The sequence below is a fragment of the Zootermopsis nevadensis genome, unplaced genomic scaffold, assembly GCF_977971745.1.
Source record: "Zootermopsis nevadensis isolate Lab colony 2312 unplaced genomic scaffold, Znev_1.0 Znev_ptg000008l, whole genome shotgun sequence".
In the NCBI taxonomy this organism is placed as follows: Eukaryota; Metazoa; Arthropoda; class Insecta; order Blattodea; family Termopsidae; genus Zootermopsis; species Zootermopsis nevadensis.
In genome coordinates, this window is record NW_028259140.1 from 15,619,055 (window position 1) to 15,637,461 (window position 18,407).

Here is an 18,407-nt window from a genome sequence, read left to right on the forward strand (position 1 = left end):
GGGTTAATTTCCAATGGTAACGTTGTGTTTCACCTTGTATTTATGGACAAAATACTTTGCATTTATTAACAGTAAATGCTTTATCTTGGCCTAGTTTACGCGGGAAATATTTATGCCCTATACAGTCTCCTCATTCAGATCCCAGGTTTAACACTAAGTATTTTATATTTGCTAATATTTACTTTTATTAACACAAACATATTGAACCGTTTCTTCTCTCTCTGTCCTCCGGTCCATCGTCGTTTGTGTATTCTACGCCCCGAGATAGAATTGGGGAAACCAAGGAACATTGAAACGAAACTCAAATTTGTAGGGTTGCGGGCGCTGTCCTAGCTGCCCGCCTACCGGCCCAAACTCGCCACAACCAGTGGTCCCCCTTGTAGCCACGCTACGCGTTTCAAATAGGAAATGTTGAAGTATTCGCTGCGGGACGTGACCTGCGCCAGGTAAAGGCCTCGTTCCGGCGAAGAAGTCGTCGTCGTCGTGTTCCCTGGATTGGCGTCGGACTCCATCAGCACGTGCAGGCACGTGTCAATTATGGCTGTTGCTATGGCAGCTAGAACCCGTTCGTGAGGACTTACCTGGTCTTGTGCAGCATCTTTGGCTGCTGTTGCTGCAGTCAACGAATATAAAGCTTTTTTTGTCGCTTCTGTGGCCTCCCTTTGTGCCTGTCTAGCTTTCTTTAATGTGTCGGGCAGCCCTTCAGTACTTAGATCATCATCATCAGCTTGTGAAGCAGCAAGAGCAGCTAATAATGCTGCCTGAGAAGCAGATACTGCTTCAGAAGCACATTCTTCTGCTGCAGTAGCTTTCTCTGCTGCTCCATTTTCGGCTTCTGAAGCTTTTGTTTCCGCTGTTGTTGCCGATTTTACTGCCTTTGTTGTTTTTTGCAGTACTTCCTTTTTTGAATCGTCTATGTATTTTGGATCTCCTCGTGTGAGGACACCATCAGCCGCTTCTACTGCCTCCGTTTGTGCCTTTCTAGCTTCCTCTGTTGCTTTGTTTTTAGCTTCCGTTAATCTTTTGGGCGGCCCTACCGTAGGTAGATATTTAGCAGCTAATTTTGCTGCCTTAGAAGCAGATACTGCTGCAGTAGCTTTCTCTGCTGCTGCAGTAGCTTTCGCTTTCGCTACTGCAGTTTCTAGTGCCGTGAGTAGATCCGGCTGAAACAACTCACAACTACTACCACCAAGATCTGCTCCTGCGGCGGCTCCAGGCGGGCTCGCGCCCTGAACCTTCCGTGCACAGCGCCGCGCCCTCCTACTCACTTACGGCGAAAAATACGTACGCCGATGGCAAACACCACTGACGAGGCTGGTGTCTTTGTTGCCATCCCTAACCGCTGCATAAACAGCCGTGCCCTGGTTAAGGAGGACAAATATAATGGCCACCACCGTCTAATTCAAGTACATACTTGAAAAGTTTCGCATTGGTGGCCATATTTAACTGCACCTGAAATAGGGAGGGGCTGACATGAAAAACCGAGCATCTTCTCCTCAGCGCCAGGTCCCTCCGTGGTAACAGGCATCCATCTTGGACTTTCCGCCCGTAGTGTTCTCTTCACGAATATGACCAATGCAAATTGAACAGGGGGAAAGGTCCTGACCTGAACTCTTTCGACAACTCCTCTCGCAGGTTTCTAAAACGTTCGTCTATCCTCCTTTCACTTTCCTCGTTCTTCTGTGTGGCCTGCCAAATGATGCTCAATAATTCTGCCGGTGGGCCCTGACTGATCGTTTGTTCCATGTTCCTACTGGGAATTAAAGTCACTTCTTAAGATTCTGCGCGCCTGGCGTCATGTCGTCCTCCTCTCCGAAATCCCCAGACAAATTTGGGCGCACTGCAAGTCTACGCTTTCAATTTCACTCACTTCGCCGCAGTCAGCCTGTCTTTAGCTTCGGAGGGAACGGCTCGCCATTTTAAAGGAATTTGTTACAGCCGGTGTCAAACCTTGCAGTAGCCTCGGTGTCCCGTCTGTGAGCCGAGTGTCCTACACGTCCAAGTGGATGGTCAATGTGGCGTCTCGACGTCCGCAGTTCGAGCCTCCTTCAACGGGTCGAAGACCTCGAATCCTCCAGTCGTAGACGATCTGGATCCAGGCGAATTCTCCTCGAAGTTATGCTCGCGGTTACAGCTTGATTTAACTTCGGATAACGTGGACGGATATAAGGGATAATTGATGTAGGATTCCGTCGGAGAGGAAGAGTCTCCGACTCTCAGGGATTATACGGGGAGGCTTCGAGTTGATTCCAACGGTGAAGCGTTTCCCATTGCATGATTTGCTGACGTCTGTACTTTTCTGACTCTCAAAATTTTGCAAGTTTCCTTAAAGAAATTAGATACAAAGGCACGTCCTCGATCTGCGATTAAGGTTGAACCGGTCCCGTGTCTTGTGATGATCTGAGTGGCGTATACGCGTGCGCATGTCTCGGCGGTTTGATCAGGGATCCGGAAGGCTTCTGCATATTTCGTAAAGTGGTCTATGAATGTAAGCAGATACTTGTTCTTGCGGGGTGTTGGCGGGTAACCTGAAATGGCTCAGTAGGTTCCTCAACATCCCCTAGCGGAGTCATCTGTGGTTCGTCTCATCGTCGGCCACCAGTACTTTCGTCCTGGATGAGCTGCGAAGAGGGAATCATGATTCTTGGATATTACTCGTTCAATCATGGATTCTGGGATTACCAACAAAGCTTGCCTACGAAACTGGCGACGATACAGGACTTCGTCGGAGTGTAGAAAAAACTCGCTATTGTCTGCGAAATTATACAAGAACGTTAAAGCAGCACGGTCTGTCCTTACCAAAAGTGTTCGTCCGTACAGATAGCATCGACAGACAAGAGCTTGGATTTCCAACTCAGAAGCTGAATACGCTCTCTCAGCCTCATTTAACTGTCTGCTAGCGAACGGAATAGGCCTCTCTATTCCGCCCTGAACTTGCGGCTACCGCCATCTTTGATGCATCAGTAGTCATTATGAAAATCCGGGTATGCAAGCACTGGAGTTGTACTCAACTTAAATTTGAGGTCATCGAATGCACTTTGGCATTGGGGGTTTCCTTTCAAATTTTTCATCTTTCTTGGTTAATTGTGTTCATGGCTTTCCTATCTGAGCGAAATTTGGAACTAACCCAGGAATGCTCTAACGTCTTTGACCGTCCTTGCCTTTACCTTGTCAGGCGAAGCTTCAATACCTCTACTGGATATAACGTGGTGACTCGTAAACACACATTTTTCTGGCCGAAGCTGTAAATTAGCTTTTTCAAATCTGTCCAGAACATTAGCGTATGCACTTGAGCTGTTTTTGCATAAACTATTACGGAGGGTCTATTAGATTCGTAGTGGCCTGATGGGACTGTCGTCGCGAATTTTAATTTGCCAAAAGCCTGAGTAGCGATCGAGGACTGAAGAGTATTTGCTGCCGGTCAGTGTGGAAGTTGTTTCCTCAAACCTGGGTAAAGGGTAACACCATTTCGTTTCATTTTTTTGTGTGTTGAAGTGACCAGACATAAAATTAGCACCACGTTAAAGTTCCTCCTATAAAATAATTGTACAAATTATGGCTTCTTGCCCCTGAAACATTTGTTGCAACATAATATTACATTTTGATGATCTCTGCACACTGCTAGAAATATATGATCACCAGAAATTTTTAAATCTGATTTGAGCCTTTCGTATGGGATCAGCGTCTCGTGTTCTTATCTTTTGCTCGACCAAATCCGTACACTTAAAGTCGATATTTTCATCATCATGAAAAATGTGGGCGTATGTAATGAGAACAGGCTCCATCACGTTTCTTTCTTCAGAGGTCAAATGATCTAACCTCTCATCAAGATAGCGTTGAAATTTGGAGTTCGTTGTCCCATTATTCTCGTTAGATGCAAACGTTTTCTCCCTCGTTCATCAAGACGAGAAGGTTTTCGGATACCTCGTGGGCTACACCGAAAACTGTGGCCTTTGTCACTGGGGTGATCAGTCCATTACACACGTCCTGTACATTTTCCTCATCCGAAGGATCTTGTTGTATCGTTCTAACCGATTTCATATTGCAATTTCTATTTAATTTTGAAATGTAATTATCCAAATCTAAAATAGCTTGCTTCGGTTTCAAAAAATCTATTCCCAGAATTCCTGCTACACTGGTTGGCAGTTTGCAAATTAAAAATGTGACGATAGGAAACGTCCTAAAGGCTTTGCTGGATGAAAGTGGCTGTCCACCCTTCCATCTTTTACTCGTTTCCCTGAAGAACTTTATTTACTGGGGCCAATGCTATAGGAAATTCTGGAGTTCGTGTTTCCGGCTGATTGGATCTCGGTGGCAGATTTCCTTTTTGAACTTGACTTTTGGAAATTCGCCGATAACAAGTGTTTGTTGCATTCGTAGCTCCTAAGTTGTGCTTTGGACTGCGCATTTCTAGTCCTAGCGGGATATGTCGGATGCTGACTTTCACGTCGAACTGCGAATTCCTGCGGTGTTTCGTCCTCTCTTTGTCGCGCCGTTTGCAGTTGGACAAAGTGAAATTTGTCGTTTCGGACATCCCTAAAACGATTCCGAAAATGAGCCTTAAAATTTTCCCACGTAATATCCGGTGCATGAGGTTCCAAACTTGCACTATAAGATGCTTTGGCCGTGTCGGTCAATTTTAGTGTTGTGATTTGAATCTTATCTGATTCGCTCCAATTTCCAACACGTGCTGTACTGTCTACGGTTTCAAAAATCTCATTCACTGTGACTGACTTTTCTGAACCTCCCCATTTTGGAATGAAAGGTCTTTAGCCGCTGTTGGACGCCCTGATATCATCTGCGTACGTAGGTTGCTCAATTCTGCCTGACGTAATTGTGACTCCGCCATTTTAATAATTCTCAGCGCTAGTTGCTAAGCTTTACTAAAACAATTGGTTTCCAAACGAAAGTGTTTATAACAAAGTAATGAATAATCCCGCAGCTGCAAACCAATTGTAACGTTCTACTTTGGATAGATTCGTTTGGGTTTAGTCTTACTATGTGGTAGCCTGGCTTGGCAAGTTCCCAAGGCTGCTGATGTCAGCTTAAAGATGCTCAGCTGATATGATAATTCATCCATGAGGCTACAGCTTGTTCCCTAAGACTATCACATTTATTTCTAACGCTAAGTTCTACATAAATTTCACACTTAAGTTAAAACATTACCTTCTTAATTTAGTCTAATTCACTTTATCCTTAGTACACTCTGATTACGTAAATCTTGAATATTTATTAATCCACCCGTACTGTACGTGGATTCATCTCCTCAGCGCTTACCTGTTAGAAGTAGCTCGATCAGCTGCACCTTGCTCATGATGACTCTCGTGACCTCCTGCTATCTTCGAAGTTTCGGCCCTTCTGTTTGGACCTCTCTTCAACTTTCCTTGTCAACTTTTCCTTTCTGCTGACTGCCTAATGACTACGTCTGCATTTCCCCTGAGAGTAAGGTGAACTAGCCTTGCTGCTTTACTCTAGACAGGAAATGAATCAACACGTTCCTACATGCAAAGGTCTACTATTCTTAATTCTAACTACGGTCAATTTTCTACATTCCTAATTTACAATATGTTAACTAAAATTAATTCACTACATGAAATTGAAAGTGGAGCAGACACTTACTGCTTCTGTGAACCTTCTCCTGAAACAGAATTCCCGCCAGCCTCCACACACTCCCTAACCAAGGCTTCAAGGCCCTCACGAGCTTCTGTTAACTCTACTTTTTCCATAACCGCATCATTCAGGAACTCCTGAACATGGTCTCTTTTAAGGTACATGTGGTTAAATTTGCTGATAAAGCCATCACATACCTGGGGCAATGGCGGTTGTGTTGGTCAGTGTGCATACGGCACGCTCTGCCTTTACCAGGTCTCCTCCAGGAACCACAGTCGGTGGCTTGGAGTTGACGCCAACCAAGAAGGCATTTTCATATTTGCTGACGAACTTCAATTCGGGCTTCGTCTTCATTGTGTTTGTGGCCGGGGGCTCAACATCCCCTCTGTATAGTGTCGTGCAGGCCAAGTACTACCTACTACTGTGGGCTCAGAGTCCTCAAAAACTGCCCTTTCTACATGCTTTCCTGTCCAAGACAGTTACTACTTCAAACGTTTGCAAACAACTGACGCTGTAGAATTTCTGGCGTCATAGAATGCAGACATCTCATTGGTTGTCCAAGACACGGCACCTTATTGGCGAATTTAAACAGGAATTGAATACAATGTTGCCTACATAAAATACGGGATTGATGTAGAGCAGAATTTCCCACTTGGAACAATTGTTCCCTTGACAACAGTGGAAGGGTTAATTTCCAATGGTAACGTTGTGTTTCACCTTGTACTTATGGACAAACAACTTCGCAGTTATTAACAGTAAATGCTTTATCTTGGCCTAGTTTACGCGGGAAATGTTTATGCCCTGTACGGTCTCCTCACTTAGATCCCAGTTTTAACACTAAGTATTTTATATTTGCTAATATTTACTTTTGTTAACACAAACATATTTTTGAACATTGTTACAGGTATCCATTTCTTGGATCGTATTTCTAATTAATAGCATCTAGCTTATCTTAACCATGACTACTCATATTGTTGAGTTTGCGATAATACGTAATGGATGGAGGTGTTATATATGGCTGACATAAAGGTCCAATGTTGAAACATTTATGTAGAACGCCAAATTACACCTCAATTGAACTTGTTTTAAAAGATGATTAGCAATTACCTGGTCTGAGTAACTCTTATGAACGCACTGTCCCTCGCTGAAAGTCTTCCTGTGGAAATAATCGCCTTTACAGGAAACAGAATTCACATAGGTTTCCCGTTTTCCACGTCATTTATTTGTGGGAAAGAGTGGTCTACGTCAATATGTTTTGTAGCTGAATTCTTATCTTCACCATTTTGAATTATCCAACTTGTAATGTAGCCCGTGTAACATAGTGGCCGCCACTTTAAACAACTTCCATACTTTTACTATTATTGCATTAGCATGTAGTTGAGTACACTTTGCAATCTTGTACACAAATGGATTGGGCACTACACATTCTCCACTGATTGCAAATTTACTTTCCTTCATGGTTTCCATGTGCTCACAACTTTTTTCAGTGGATGTCCATACATTAGGAACCAAAATTAGGTTTGGATATTCACAGACGTGCCTCTGAAGTTGGCCGATGGATACCATGAGTTGTACCAAGTATGAGAGTTGCAACTCGCCAAAATCATAGGACTGATTTATACTTTGATGATATAGTTAATTGCGCTGGTTCCTTATTTTGTGGTTACCACAGACAGACATTAAATTTTCTTAGATCGTACTAACATAAGCAAATGCAGCGGTGAGGCATAAGCCTCGTGTCCCGCAGGTTTTGTTCATGTTCCAGCCTCCCAGCAGCGCTGTTTCCGAGAAGAAGCTGTGTAGCCATGGAACTTTGTGATCGTCGAGGTCTGGGGGTGCAGCGGTCACCAGCCAACATTTGTGGATATTTTCTGTATCATAGGAATAAGGAAATTTTCTAAGAGTTGCTGAGGAAGTGTCTGAGAGTACGGACTAGTGTGGCAACAGTTTCAGGTACAGGCATTCTGAAAAGTTAGTTGCAGTTGAAAGTCCTATTCACTTCACTATGGCCTGTTACCAAGGGCTGGGGAAACATGGGGTACTTTGAAGATGGCTGTCTTCTGAGTTTAGCACCATGCAACTCGTCGCCGTGGTGATGGAGGCAGCAAGGACCTCAGGAACATTAGAAAACGTCTACCAGACTACACAGTGCTGCAACCCAGAAGACAGCCATCATTGGACTCCCTGCTGGGAGTAACTTCAATCGAAGTTCAGGCTACTTTTTATGCTAATGCTTATCGACAATCTCCTCAAATTTATTAGTATACTTTTGGCTTTAGAGTCAGATAAAGAGTGATAATTTTTTATACTGCTGGCAGAATTTAGTTGTTTTAATTAATAAATTTGAAACAAGTTTTAAAATTTAAAATTAGGTAACTTAGTGATGTTTATGTAAGTTTGTGAATTCTGTCGTTAGGTAAATTCTACTGTACAAGTTTTAATTGCATTCTTGAGGAGTCTTGGCAGTGAATACAAAACGTGAAGGAATGTGGCCTGGTTTAATAAATGAGATTGGCCTGTAACGCCGTATTGTCGTATAGTTTTGCTTAATTTCAAAATTGACGTTGACGCCACTTTTGCGGACGTGCTGTAATTATTCAATGTTCTGAGTCCTCGCACCCATCACACATGAGAAGTGAAATGTATCCATCACTATAACTGAATCCATTTGACAGTATTCTTCTTATTGTCGTCAAAATACAATCCACCACATGAACCACCGGAGGGTGGGTGATGGAGGTTGCTGGTGTGGGCCTAGTTCGAGAAAATATTTCTGCAGATGGATTGTTTCCAGGCACTTCACACTGTTTTACTCACAGGCAGCATATCTTTAGCGTTGACTTTGGGATTTTATTAACTCTTCAACCACCAATACCAACCAGCCATTGACTTTCATATATAAATGGATAGTTTATCCCTTCAGCTTCAATAACATTGTAGGCTGCCCATCGGACTTGATTGATGGTTAGTCCGACAGCCTTATGCTTCCACTTCATACTTTGAGCAGTGTATGGGCTTTTATTATGCCATAGTCCAAAAAACAACGGATCAAAATCTTGTGGAAGCTAAGAAAACTGCTTATAAATCTATCTTGCCTACAAAATCTGGTTACATGGATTGGATGATTAGGGAGGCCATCAAAATTGAATTGTATCCCAACAACTTCATCAGGGAGGATGAACTTCGCCTGAGTCAGTCATGGAAGCCCCTCATTCACTCCCTCCTAAGGCTCTGGAAGCATCCCAGAGAGCATTGCTTATCCCACCCACCGCTACTCTGCCATTTTCCAGACAAATCTGGCCCCTTGCACTCTCCTGCTTCCCACCAGATGGACTCCCTGAGGCCCTCAAAAGGGCTGTCTCCTAGACCTCTCTTTTTCCTTCTCTCCTGTTGGGTCCCACCCCCTGCCTCATTCTGACACCAGTCCCCACTGGTTAGGATTAGGCTATTCCTTTTAATGTCCTGTTCCTATAAATCTAGCGCTTTCCGCTCGCATGGCTTATTCATCGCCGTGATGATGGAGGCAGCATGGACCTCTGAAATGTTGTTGGACATCGACCAGACTACACAGCATAGCAACCCAGAAGACAGCGATCTTCAGACTCACCGCCATGAAAACCTCAAATCCCACATAGTCTACTAGTACACTGGCAGAATATTGACTGTGGAAATTAATGTATTTGCTTTGGCAAACTCACTGCACAACTGTTATCACTATGAGTACTTTGCCATCTAGTGAGGGCAAAATTATCACAAACTTAACCTACAGTCAGTATCAGCCTGATATGATTAGTGCTTATTTCAAAAGAGGAATTTCATACACTCAGCAGTTTATTATCACTAATTAATTTGGTGAAAGCTTTGTGGATTTTGTGGATTTTAGTTTAAAGATGTCTTTTCAGGATTTACAAATGAAACTGAAAGCCTTAAACCGTCAAGTTCTGGATGAAAGTTTCCATCGTTTTAATGTGTACTGTACCAGTTACCAATCTGTGTTATATAGGAGTGTATAAGTGTACAGACTAGATGGAGGGGTGAAGGCATCAGCAGACGTCAACTTGGATGAGCCAAGCACTCACCTGAGATGAAGAAGCATCAACCGCTGTGAGCCAAGATGGAACAGAACCAGCCTTTTGTGGGCCATTCATATTTCTTGCCTCAGCCTTCCAGAACAAAACTGTGTGGAACAAAGGAGACTCTTAAGTCACACTACGATTGAATGTTTCTTTGGTGTCAAAACTATTACCTGGTGTGTTTATACTTTGGGTTCGAGCAGCTGTTGAGAGTCGTGGACCAGGCGAGAACACTGCTGTATTTGAGTGAGTCACACGACCTGCTTAATAACGCCGGTCTCCAGTCCCCACTTGACTTCGCAAATGCTTCTTCTCACCTTCAGAGTCGCGGTGTTTGAAAATGGCACACGACTGACTCGGTCCTGATCACTCCAACATGCGGGAGTGGTTACGACCGCTGTCTTCAAGGTCGTATAGTACCAACTGTGCAACGACCGCTAGTTCCGACTCGGTAGTGAGCACGACCTCCGGTGCTCTTGGTCGTGTTCTCGCCCGGTCCACGACTCCGTGTGAACCCCCCTTATGATGTAGAGTAATTCATGTGTAATTCTATGTTCACTGAGGTCACATCTCAAGTGTAACGAGTTTGTCATCAAACACCATATGGCATCTCGCTTCAACTTAACTTTCCAGAATGATACATTTTCTGATTCACCTGTGCCAGAGAAATCGAGAATATTGTATGATGAACCGTTTCTATAACAAAGTTGCACTTAACTGGCTTTTTCAGACAGTTAAAGAGTGAATCGCTGAGCACAGTGGATATTTCTCACACATAATATAACTGTTTTTGTTTTCTGATTTCAATGTTTTTTATTTTTATACCATGTACCAGGAACACGTTGCTTGACTTTTTGATCACTCTGTATATACTAATTTTATTTGTCACTTAGCCTTCCAGTTAAATCAACGCCATTTAAAGAAAGTTGTTTATGACAAAGGAAAAGCGTGTTCACATAAGTGAGAATGTTGACCAGGAGCTATCAGTCAGTACAAGCCGAATTTTGGCCATAATTAGGGTTTTGGAGATGTATTAATATTGTGACTTTATCTAAATCTGAAATTATTATATTTGGTTTACTATTTCCCGACTGAAACCCAAGAGATTGATTCTGAATGAGTGTGCATGGCCTCTGGCGCGGTATAAAACCCCGTAAGCCAAGAAGATATTGAATGGCCTCTGGCGTGGTGTGAAAACCCGTAAGCCAACAAGAGATAAATTGAAGAGATTGTAATGTATCGACTTACAACACAGTGTTGTATCTTGGATGTGTGAAAGAGTGTGATACAAAAATCAGACTATCTGATTTTGTAGTAATACGATGTATCATGACTTTGTATGGTAAAGGCTATCCACATATTGTAAAGTTTCATTTGGTTGAAAAATTAGGAATTTGGGGGAAGACACATTCCTGTTAGTCACATGTTGGGCATTTGTTTTTTTATGTTGGAATGAGTATTTATTTTGCCCCAAGGAGTCACATTTATTTCAGAACAGGCTGTAGAAGCCACACACCAGGCAGCGCTCAGCATTCTCACACCCTGACCAAGCTGTTGTCTTTGCATGACTTTTACTCAGTTCCTTCCTTTGTCTGAAGAGACTGAGAGGTGATGTGCACTTGCAGCAGAATCCTAACACCAAAATTTGTGCTGAAGAACCCCATTTCTGTTTGTCTTTTGCCTGGTGAGGTTCTTCCTGTTGGTTGGCTGGCTGACAATTAAGTTGTTGCTCATCATGTTTGAATTGCTAGACCTCCAAAGTTATTTAAAGTTGTAAAATACATGATAGATCTGTTTTGTGTGAATTTTAGGAAAACATTTGTTTGGCCGTGTGTATGGGATATCAATAGATATTTGAAAACAGGCATAAGCAGCAGCGAACTTGGGAGATGACGGATTGCTTGAGGAAATGGGAGTCTATCAGCACATTCAGTCTACAGAAGGAAACGATCAGTAGCCATAAACTGTAAGTGATTGTAGAAGTTTGTATTGTTCAATAAACCAGTTTCTATGTATGGACTTGTACACTATTCTCTGATCCTTACTGTCAAAGCTCCTAATGAATGCAGTCCTACAAATTTAATCCTCGGAAGCTGTCATATATTGCATGGTTCAGAGAATGACTATAGCTACTTGAGCTCTGAATTATGAAAGGCTATAGACAGAAGGAAGCCAGGATGCCTTACTTCATCATCGTGTGGATTAGATTAATTTTTATGCAAGTGGTGCTCGGAGGTCTTTCCCCTCAGAGCATAAAGTTGACTGCGTGTACCTAGGAACAAGTTATAGTACTAGACCGACACACCTATTCTTGTTAGAGTGAAGAGACTACTATTTCATAGAGAATATGATGAGGGATTAAATTGTTTTATCAGTTATTAGGCGGTGCCTGACATAATATTCTCGCACACTTTTAGTGAATCAGAAAGTAAGGTGTATTGTAGAGACTGTTAGGAAAGATAGGATTTAGCTATTATAATGTCTTGTTATCCCTCTGTTCCTCGGTGTGGATGCTAGTAATTACTTACAAATCGACTGGATGTTCACTACTCCCAGATTCAATTTCCAGTTAGGCAATTTGTATTCTTGCCATTGACACTTTGTAACAATTCATTGGTCCCCAGAAGCACTGCTTAGCCACGTAATATGGAGTCTAAGAGTACGACTTTGTGGCGTAGTGCTCTCTTTATGCCCCACCCATTTCATTTTGCTTTTGTTTTATAACTCTTTCAGGTTTAGTGAATAGCGCTAACCATGATATGGAGGCAGTCGGCTCTTCCTGTATAGAGACTAAGTTGCAGCCGAGACAACCGGGAGAGCGAGGGAATTTCTTTTTAAGCTGCCGCCGCCAGATTGACTCTGACTCTGCAACTTCAATAGTTGTTTGTCGTCAAGGTTTACCTTTTCTCACTGATTAAAACATATGAGCGCCTAAATATTTGGTATTTTTATTTTCACTCTTATTGGGGGGGGGGGGGGGATATAATATTCTATCGACCTCAAAGGACGGGCGTACAGACTGCTACATGATAAAATAAGTGTGTGATAGAAAAACAGGTTCTCATTGTAGTGATTGTGCCGCCAAATAGATTGGCGTTCGATTTGTTGCAGCAGGAAGTCTTCTATCTTAGTTGCTGGTCCACTCCGGCCCTAGGGCCATCAAATGGATACCATTGGCTTGAAGCTAAGTATTTACCCCCCCTCCATGCCTTGGTCTTTGACAAGGAATAGTTTTAATATTTCCAGTCTCAGTAAGAGTCTATAATCTAGATTTGCTCACATATATTGTATAGGATAATGTACATAAATGTGTTTACTTTCGGGAAAGAAAAACATTGCACTTTCTAAGGCTGGCATGCACAAGGAGCGAGTCCCTCAGGCAAATTCCGGAATAGATTAAATTGGGGCACAATCGCTTCCTTGCACATCCTTTCAATTCATTATTCACTATGGTCCTCTCATTCGACGCTATTTGGAAGGGAAAATATGTTCTGAGCAAGACAGGAAATTCACTCATATGAATTCTGGCATATTCAGTGTAATCTGCCCTTTGTGAATGGAAGGCACCAATGACCCCTTTTCTGATCTACACATTTGCTGGGTGTCTGGTTGACATCATCACAGAGAATTTCCTCATGTGATTGTTTGGCTGGCTGGGGATTTCCCATCATTTTCATGCACAGAAAGGCATCTGGATAGTTGCCTGTTACTTATAGTATTGTGAATATGGGCATTCGTCCATGTGAACATTCGTATGTGAGAGCATTTGTCAGTGTGAGCAATTTTCGTGTGCGGTTTTGTCTGGTCACCTCAACAGATAGGAGGCTGGGTGGATCCCAGAGTTGACATAGATCCAGATGCTGGAAGAAAAATCCTTTGTCCTTGCTGGTGATCAAACTCCAGTCATCCAGTCCTTAATCAGAAACTTTAGCGAGAGACCCACATTTAATACACAAAAATAGTGCCTTAAGCATAAACAAAGGGCAATAGTAGAATTGATCTTACCACAGCAGACTGCAAAGACACGTGTTTAAGTGAAATGGCTCAAATAAGGACTAAAAGAATGATCTTTTAAACATAGGAACATAGTTAGTTCAAAACAGCTTTTCTTAAAATCACTTTGTTAGTAATTTCTCCTTAAATGCTTTTACAGTATCTACTCTAAGGAGATACCTTAAATTACAATTTGCAGTCACAAGGAAACAAATACAATCAATAATGATTTCTGACCAATGACGTCATACTTACCGTCCTGCCATCTATTGTTGATACAACACAACAGCGGCGGGTTCTTGACACTCGTACTCAGTCGATAAGAATGTTTACTGTTGAGTCTACTTCTGCACGCTCAATTAATTTTACATATGATAACGGTGTGAAGTTTGTCGCTGAACTGATACAATCTGGTGGAATACACAGCATGTAAAAAGCTCCGTTAACGCAATTCTGAAAATACAGACAGGGAGATGGAGGCAGAAAGCACCTCTGAAACGTCGGTAAACTTCTAACATACTTTAAGACACGATGCCCCAAAAGACAGAAATCTTCACAAAAGCCGTGTGCAAGTTGTCTATGTTAAGGCATCGTATGTGTTCTAGTATCGATTGCGGGATATTAAAAACTAGAATATTTCAATGTTCTTAAATTATAGAACAATCTAGTGTTTGGGTCACTGCGACACCTTTACACTACAAAGATTTTTCATTGGTTACCTACTTTTGGACGTCGCAACACAATCGGTTCACGTCACTTATTCATGTTTTTACGCAATTGTAGTTGTTGAATTGAATGTGTGGTCTGCTTAGGCTTAAGTATTATTAGTACACATGTTAAAAATTTATTTTAATATATATCGAGTGCATAACTCCTTGTTGATATGGTCGATGTTGGTGATCGTTGCCGATTTCGAGTTTCTTCCACCTCGCGACTTTGATGCCTTCTTGAGAATTTATTATAAGTGTTGTGACACGATAGAGTATGAATTTTAATTACTTACCTGTGGCACGACGTCCATAGAAAGTTTCAGCAATTTCCGACCATCCATGGTCTACTTCGAAAATGCGTGCGCAGGTCGCCATGTTCACCTGACGCAGAATACCGCTGTTGGGTTGCCTTGAGTTAGTTAGGTTAGGTTAACGGGGTATATGCGCAGAAGCTGATGCGCAGTGACGTGATGCAAATTGTCTATGTTAAGGCATCGTATGAGTTCCAGTATCGATTGCACGATATTAAACAATCAAATATTTCAATGTTCTCACATTTCAGAGCAAACTTGTTGTTTCAGTCACTACCATAGCTTTACACTTCAAAGATTTGTTGACCTCGATAGACTATAGGCTCACGTCACTTGTGCACGATTTTACGCAATTGTAGTTGTTGAATTGCATGTCTGGTCTGCTTACGCTTGAGAATTATTAATACTCATGTCACAATTTTATTTTAGAATGTATCGAGATATTACAAAGATCCGGCTTGTCAGAAATATATATGTATATATATATGTGCACACACAGGTCACATTTAGTCATGTCCAACTTCAGTAAATCAGGTACATCTGGAATTTAGTATTTGGTTGTCACCATAAGAGACACTCGCCTCTTTGTGCACACGTTTAATGTCGAAAGTCAATACACGGAACTTGATGATACGAAACACACAGTAGTTTAATATGTACCGCAGGAAATGAATGTTGCTAATTATCCCGCTGAACGTATTTGTTTGAGTACCGACGTCCGAAAGTTTGAACTTAAGAGGGCGAATAACTCTTAGCTAAATTCCAAGGCAAACGTTGAATCACGGAGACTGCACTGCCTCTCGACAGAAATCAATAACGACTGACTTTCACTTCCGGGTCTGACATCAATCTGACGTATTTAAAAGCTGATGGACAGGTCTTTCCAATCAAATCGGACCACGTAATTTTTGGTTGAGCATTTTCTCCGCTAGAGTTCGTGAGTTCTGCTGTCGGCCAATCGCTACGTACAAGGGTTAATGTATTTAAGGGCAAAATAAATTGCAATTCCATCATGGACGCTGTTGGTATTCGTGTGTCGTCAGGATAAACAAGAGAATTTTCTGCTTTTAGTGTGTGCAGTGCTCTTAGACATAGTCCTTCAGCCAGGTGTGTCATTGCTGCAAATGACGTATGTAAATTTGTGGACGTGTTTGGCATAAACTTTGTTTCTATTGAGGACACTTTCTCATTAAGAGAAATGATCCAGAGAGTGGTCTAGCTTGGTTATTTGTTTTAATTCGGTTATCGCTTCTATGTTCTTTCCTTGTATTGTTTTAGTATTTTTTTAGTGTTTTACATTTATATTAGTGTTTACATTGGTAGTTTATTTGTTTTTGTATTTAATTTGTATTTTTGGTCAGATTTATCAGCACATTCTAATATTTTAGGTCTCTTAATTAAATACTTGTGCAATGAAAACGGATAGAACAGGAAGCGAAAGGAAGTTTTGAGTAGGCCCTGGCTTCCGCAATAAGAGATGTAATAGCTAATGGAGGAGGTAAGCCATGTCTTTTCTTGCCATAAATAAGGCAGTCATTAATTTTAATGCCTGCCCATGTATTATTTACTTTGTTCCAGCTCCTTCAGTCCTTGAGAATCTAACAGTGCGCCCAACGAGGGAAAAAATTTCCATGCATTTTATTGGAACACGACGTTTCGTTACCGTGTTCGCGACATCCCGCCATAGACCCTGTCCTGAGCCACGTGAATTTAGTCAACGTCCTCACACGCTTTATGATGCTGTTTAATGTTATCCTTGCATCTACTCCTTCGTCTTCCGAGTGTCCTCTTTCAACTTTGCTTGTCTTAAACAGACGATGAAGCTCATAATAAGTGAATGATCGAATGGGCCCTCTTGCGTCTGTCTGTGCCTCGGAGGGTGTGCCGACATAGAATGGACAGGGTATAATCTCATTCTCTTATTTATTCGGCGCATTTCGGCTGACGAGGTGGAAGTTTGTCGGTCGTTTCTGCGAGAAGGTGAGGGGAATTGTAAACCAGAACGTCGCGTCGATCAGCAGTCGAAAGGCCGGATGAGCTTCTCCAGGGAACGAACCTCGGCCTTGTGCCACGCCCCCAATTAACACGCGTCACAATTTATTAAGTTGGCTCGACTCACGTATCAGGCGATTGGCTGGCGGTGTTATACTCGCAACGAGAACCAGTTCCCTGGTACGGCTAGACGCAGATTGCGGTATAATATTAAAATGGAGCGTAAATAAATAAGGTCTTACGTGAAATCATCTGGCGCAGAACAAGGACGGGTGGCAGCCATTAGGAACAAAATAGCGAGCCTTCTGTTCGGTGATAAGCGGGAAATACTTTTGGCAAGAATGGCGACACATGGACGTTTCAGTGACTTTATCGTCTGTCTGTTACGAGATCATTAAAATATGCGGAATAGTTCAAAGTGCAATGCGCTCACTTCCCGGCTTCTAGCATGAAATGCGAAGACACAGGAAAGCTGATTCTACTGTTTTGTGGAGCCACACGTCGTCTGGTGGTGAGTCTGAAAGTGACAGTTGCCTTGAACTTACCAATGAATTCACTGTACATTGCTAATAAGACACAGCGAAAGTCAGAAATTAAGAAGTTCATTGTAGAATCATCTAAATATAGCAAGAAGTGGATGGTAATATTTTTAATAATGATCGCCGACAGGGGCAGAGGATTTTTCGTCTAGCCTCTGGGGCCCACCCGGCCTCCTATCCAGTGGGTCCTCCACGACCGTGTCGTATCCCTGGCAGGGAATCGATGGGCCCCGGACTCCCCGCGTCAGGATACGAACTGTAGTTTAGCCGAGCAGTTGCTAATTTGATCAGATGGCCTCGACGCTACTGAGTAAGGCAGCGTTTAAGGGCGAAAGCACAAGAACAATCTTCAATCGATTCCTTTATTACGAATGAGATTAAAATGAAGAAGGTTACACAGATTTACTTGTGCTGAGACTCCTGGATATGCCTTGAGTTCCCCATTTGATTTCAGCTGTCACATTTTTCTGTTACTCTGTCTGTACCTTAAGTAAATTCCAGTTCCTAGTTTTGTGTATTTTGTGGTAAAATTTTGTACCTATTCATTAAAATACTTAAAAGTACCTTACAAAATACCATGAATAAATAAATACATCTGTTAACTGAAACCATCGTCTGTTTCTTCATGGCATTTGAAAATGTTGGTACTTCCCTAAGGCACATGGCATAATTACCCGGTATATTGGGGCAACTCAGCCAAATGTATTTTCGAATTCTTTTTTTAAAATATCACACGTATATCAGAAATCAATACAAAATTCTCAAGTGTGTTGCCTTCGTAATAACTTTTTTTGTAAATGATGTTCATGTAGCAAAACATTTAATCTTCCCCTGATCCGTGAAGACGTTTTTGTAACTCGAAACATGTCGCCACAAGTGGATTCATTTAATACAAGACGTAAAGAGAAACTGCTGTGTGTTGATGAATGGTAATATTTTAGATAAAATTAAACGTCTTTAAAATAATTAATTTCAATAAGACTTCTTGAGGAGAAAACAATATTTATTTTTATTTTTGTAACTCTTACATCAATTCAAATTTGTACATTATTTTCATAAGGAAAGTAATTAACATCAATGTGTTCGTCTTGGTTGTAATCAACTACAAACTACTTATTTTCCTGTGCCAGTCCAGGTTCGTAGTTCGATTCCCTGACGGGCTGAACCTTGTGATGAAAA

General features: G+C 41.9%; 2 protein-coding genes across 3 annotated transcripts in view; both read left to right on the forward strand.

Annotated features, from left to right (window-relative positions):
• LOC147874520 (kelch-like protein 10) overlaps positions 1–18,398 on the forward strand; it is a 155,557-nt gene extending 137,159 nt beyond the window's left edge. Inside the window, exon 12 of the transcript XR_015534041.1 lies at positions 18,364–18,398. The gene's annotated coding sequence lies outside the window, so the exon portion shown is untranslated. The remainder of the gene's footprint in view (positions 1–18,363) is intronic.
• LOC147874524 (uncharacterized) overlaps positions 1–18,407 on the forward strand; it is a 114,331-nt gene that overhangs the window by 36,623 nt on the left and 59,301 nt on the right. Inside the window, exon 6 of one of the 2 annotated variants that reach the window (XM_087344737.1) lies at positions 16,276–17,900. The exons of the other annotated variant lie outside the window; for it this stretch is intronic. Within the exon in view, the coding sequence (XP_087200863.1) occupies positions 16,276–16,445 (170 nt within the window). The 3' untranslated portion in view covers positions 16,446–17,900. Of the gene's footprint in view, positions 1–16,275; positions 17,901–18,407 lie in introns of those variants that run through there. 2 annotated transcript variants of the gene reach the window in all.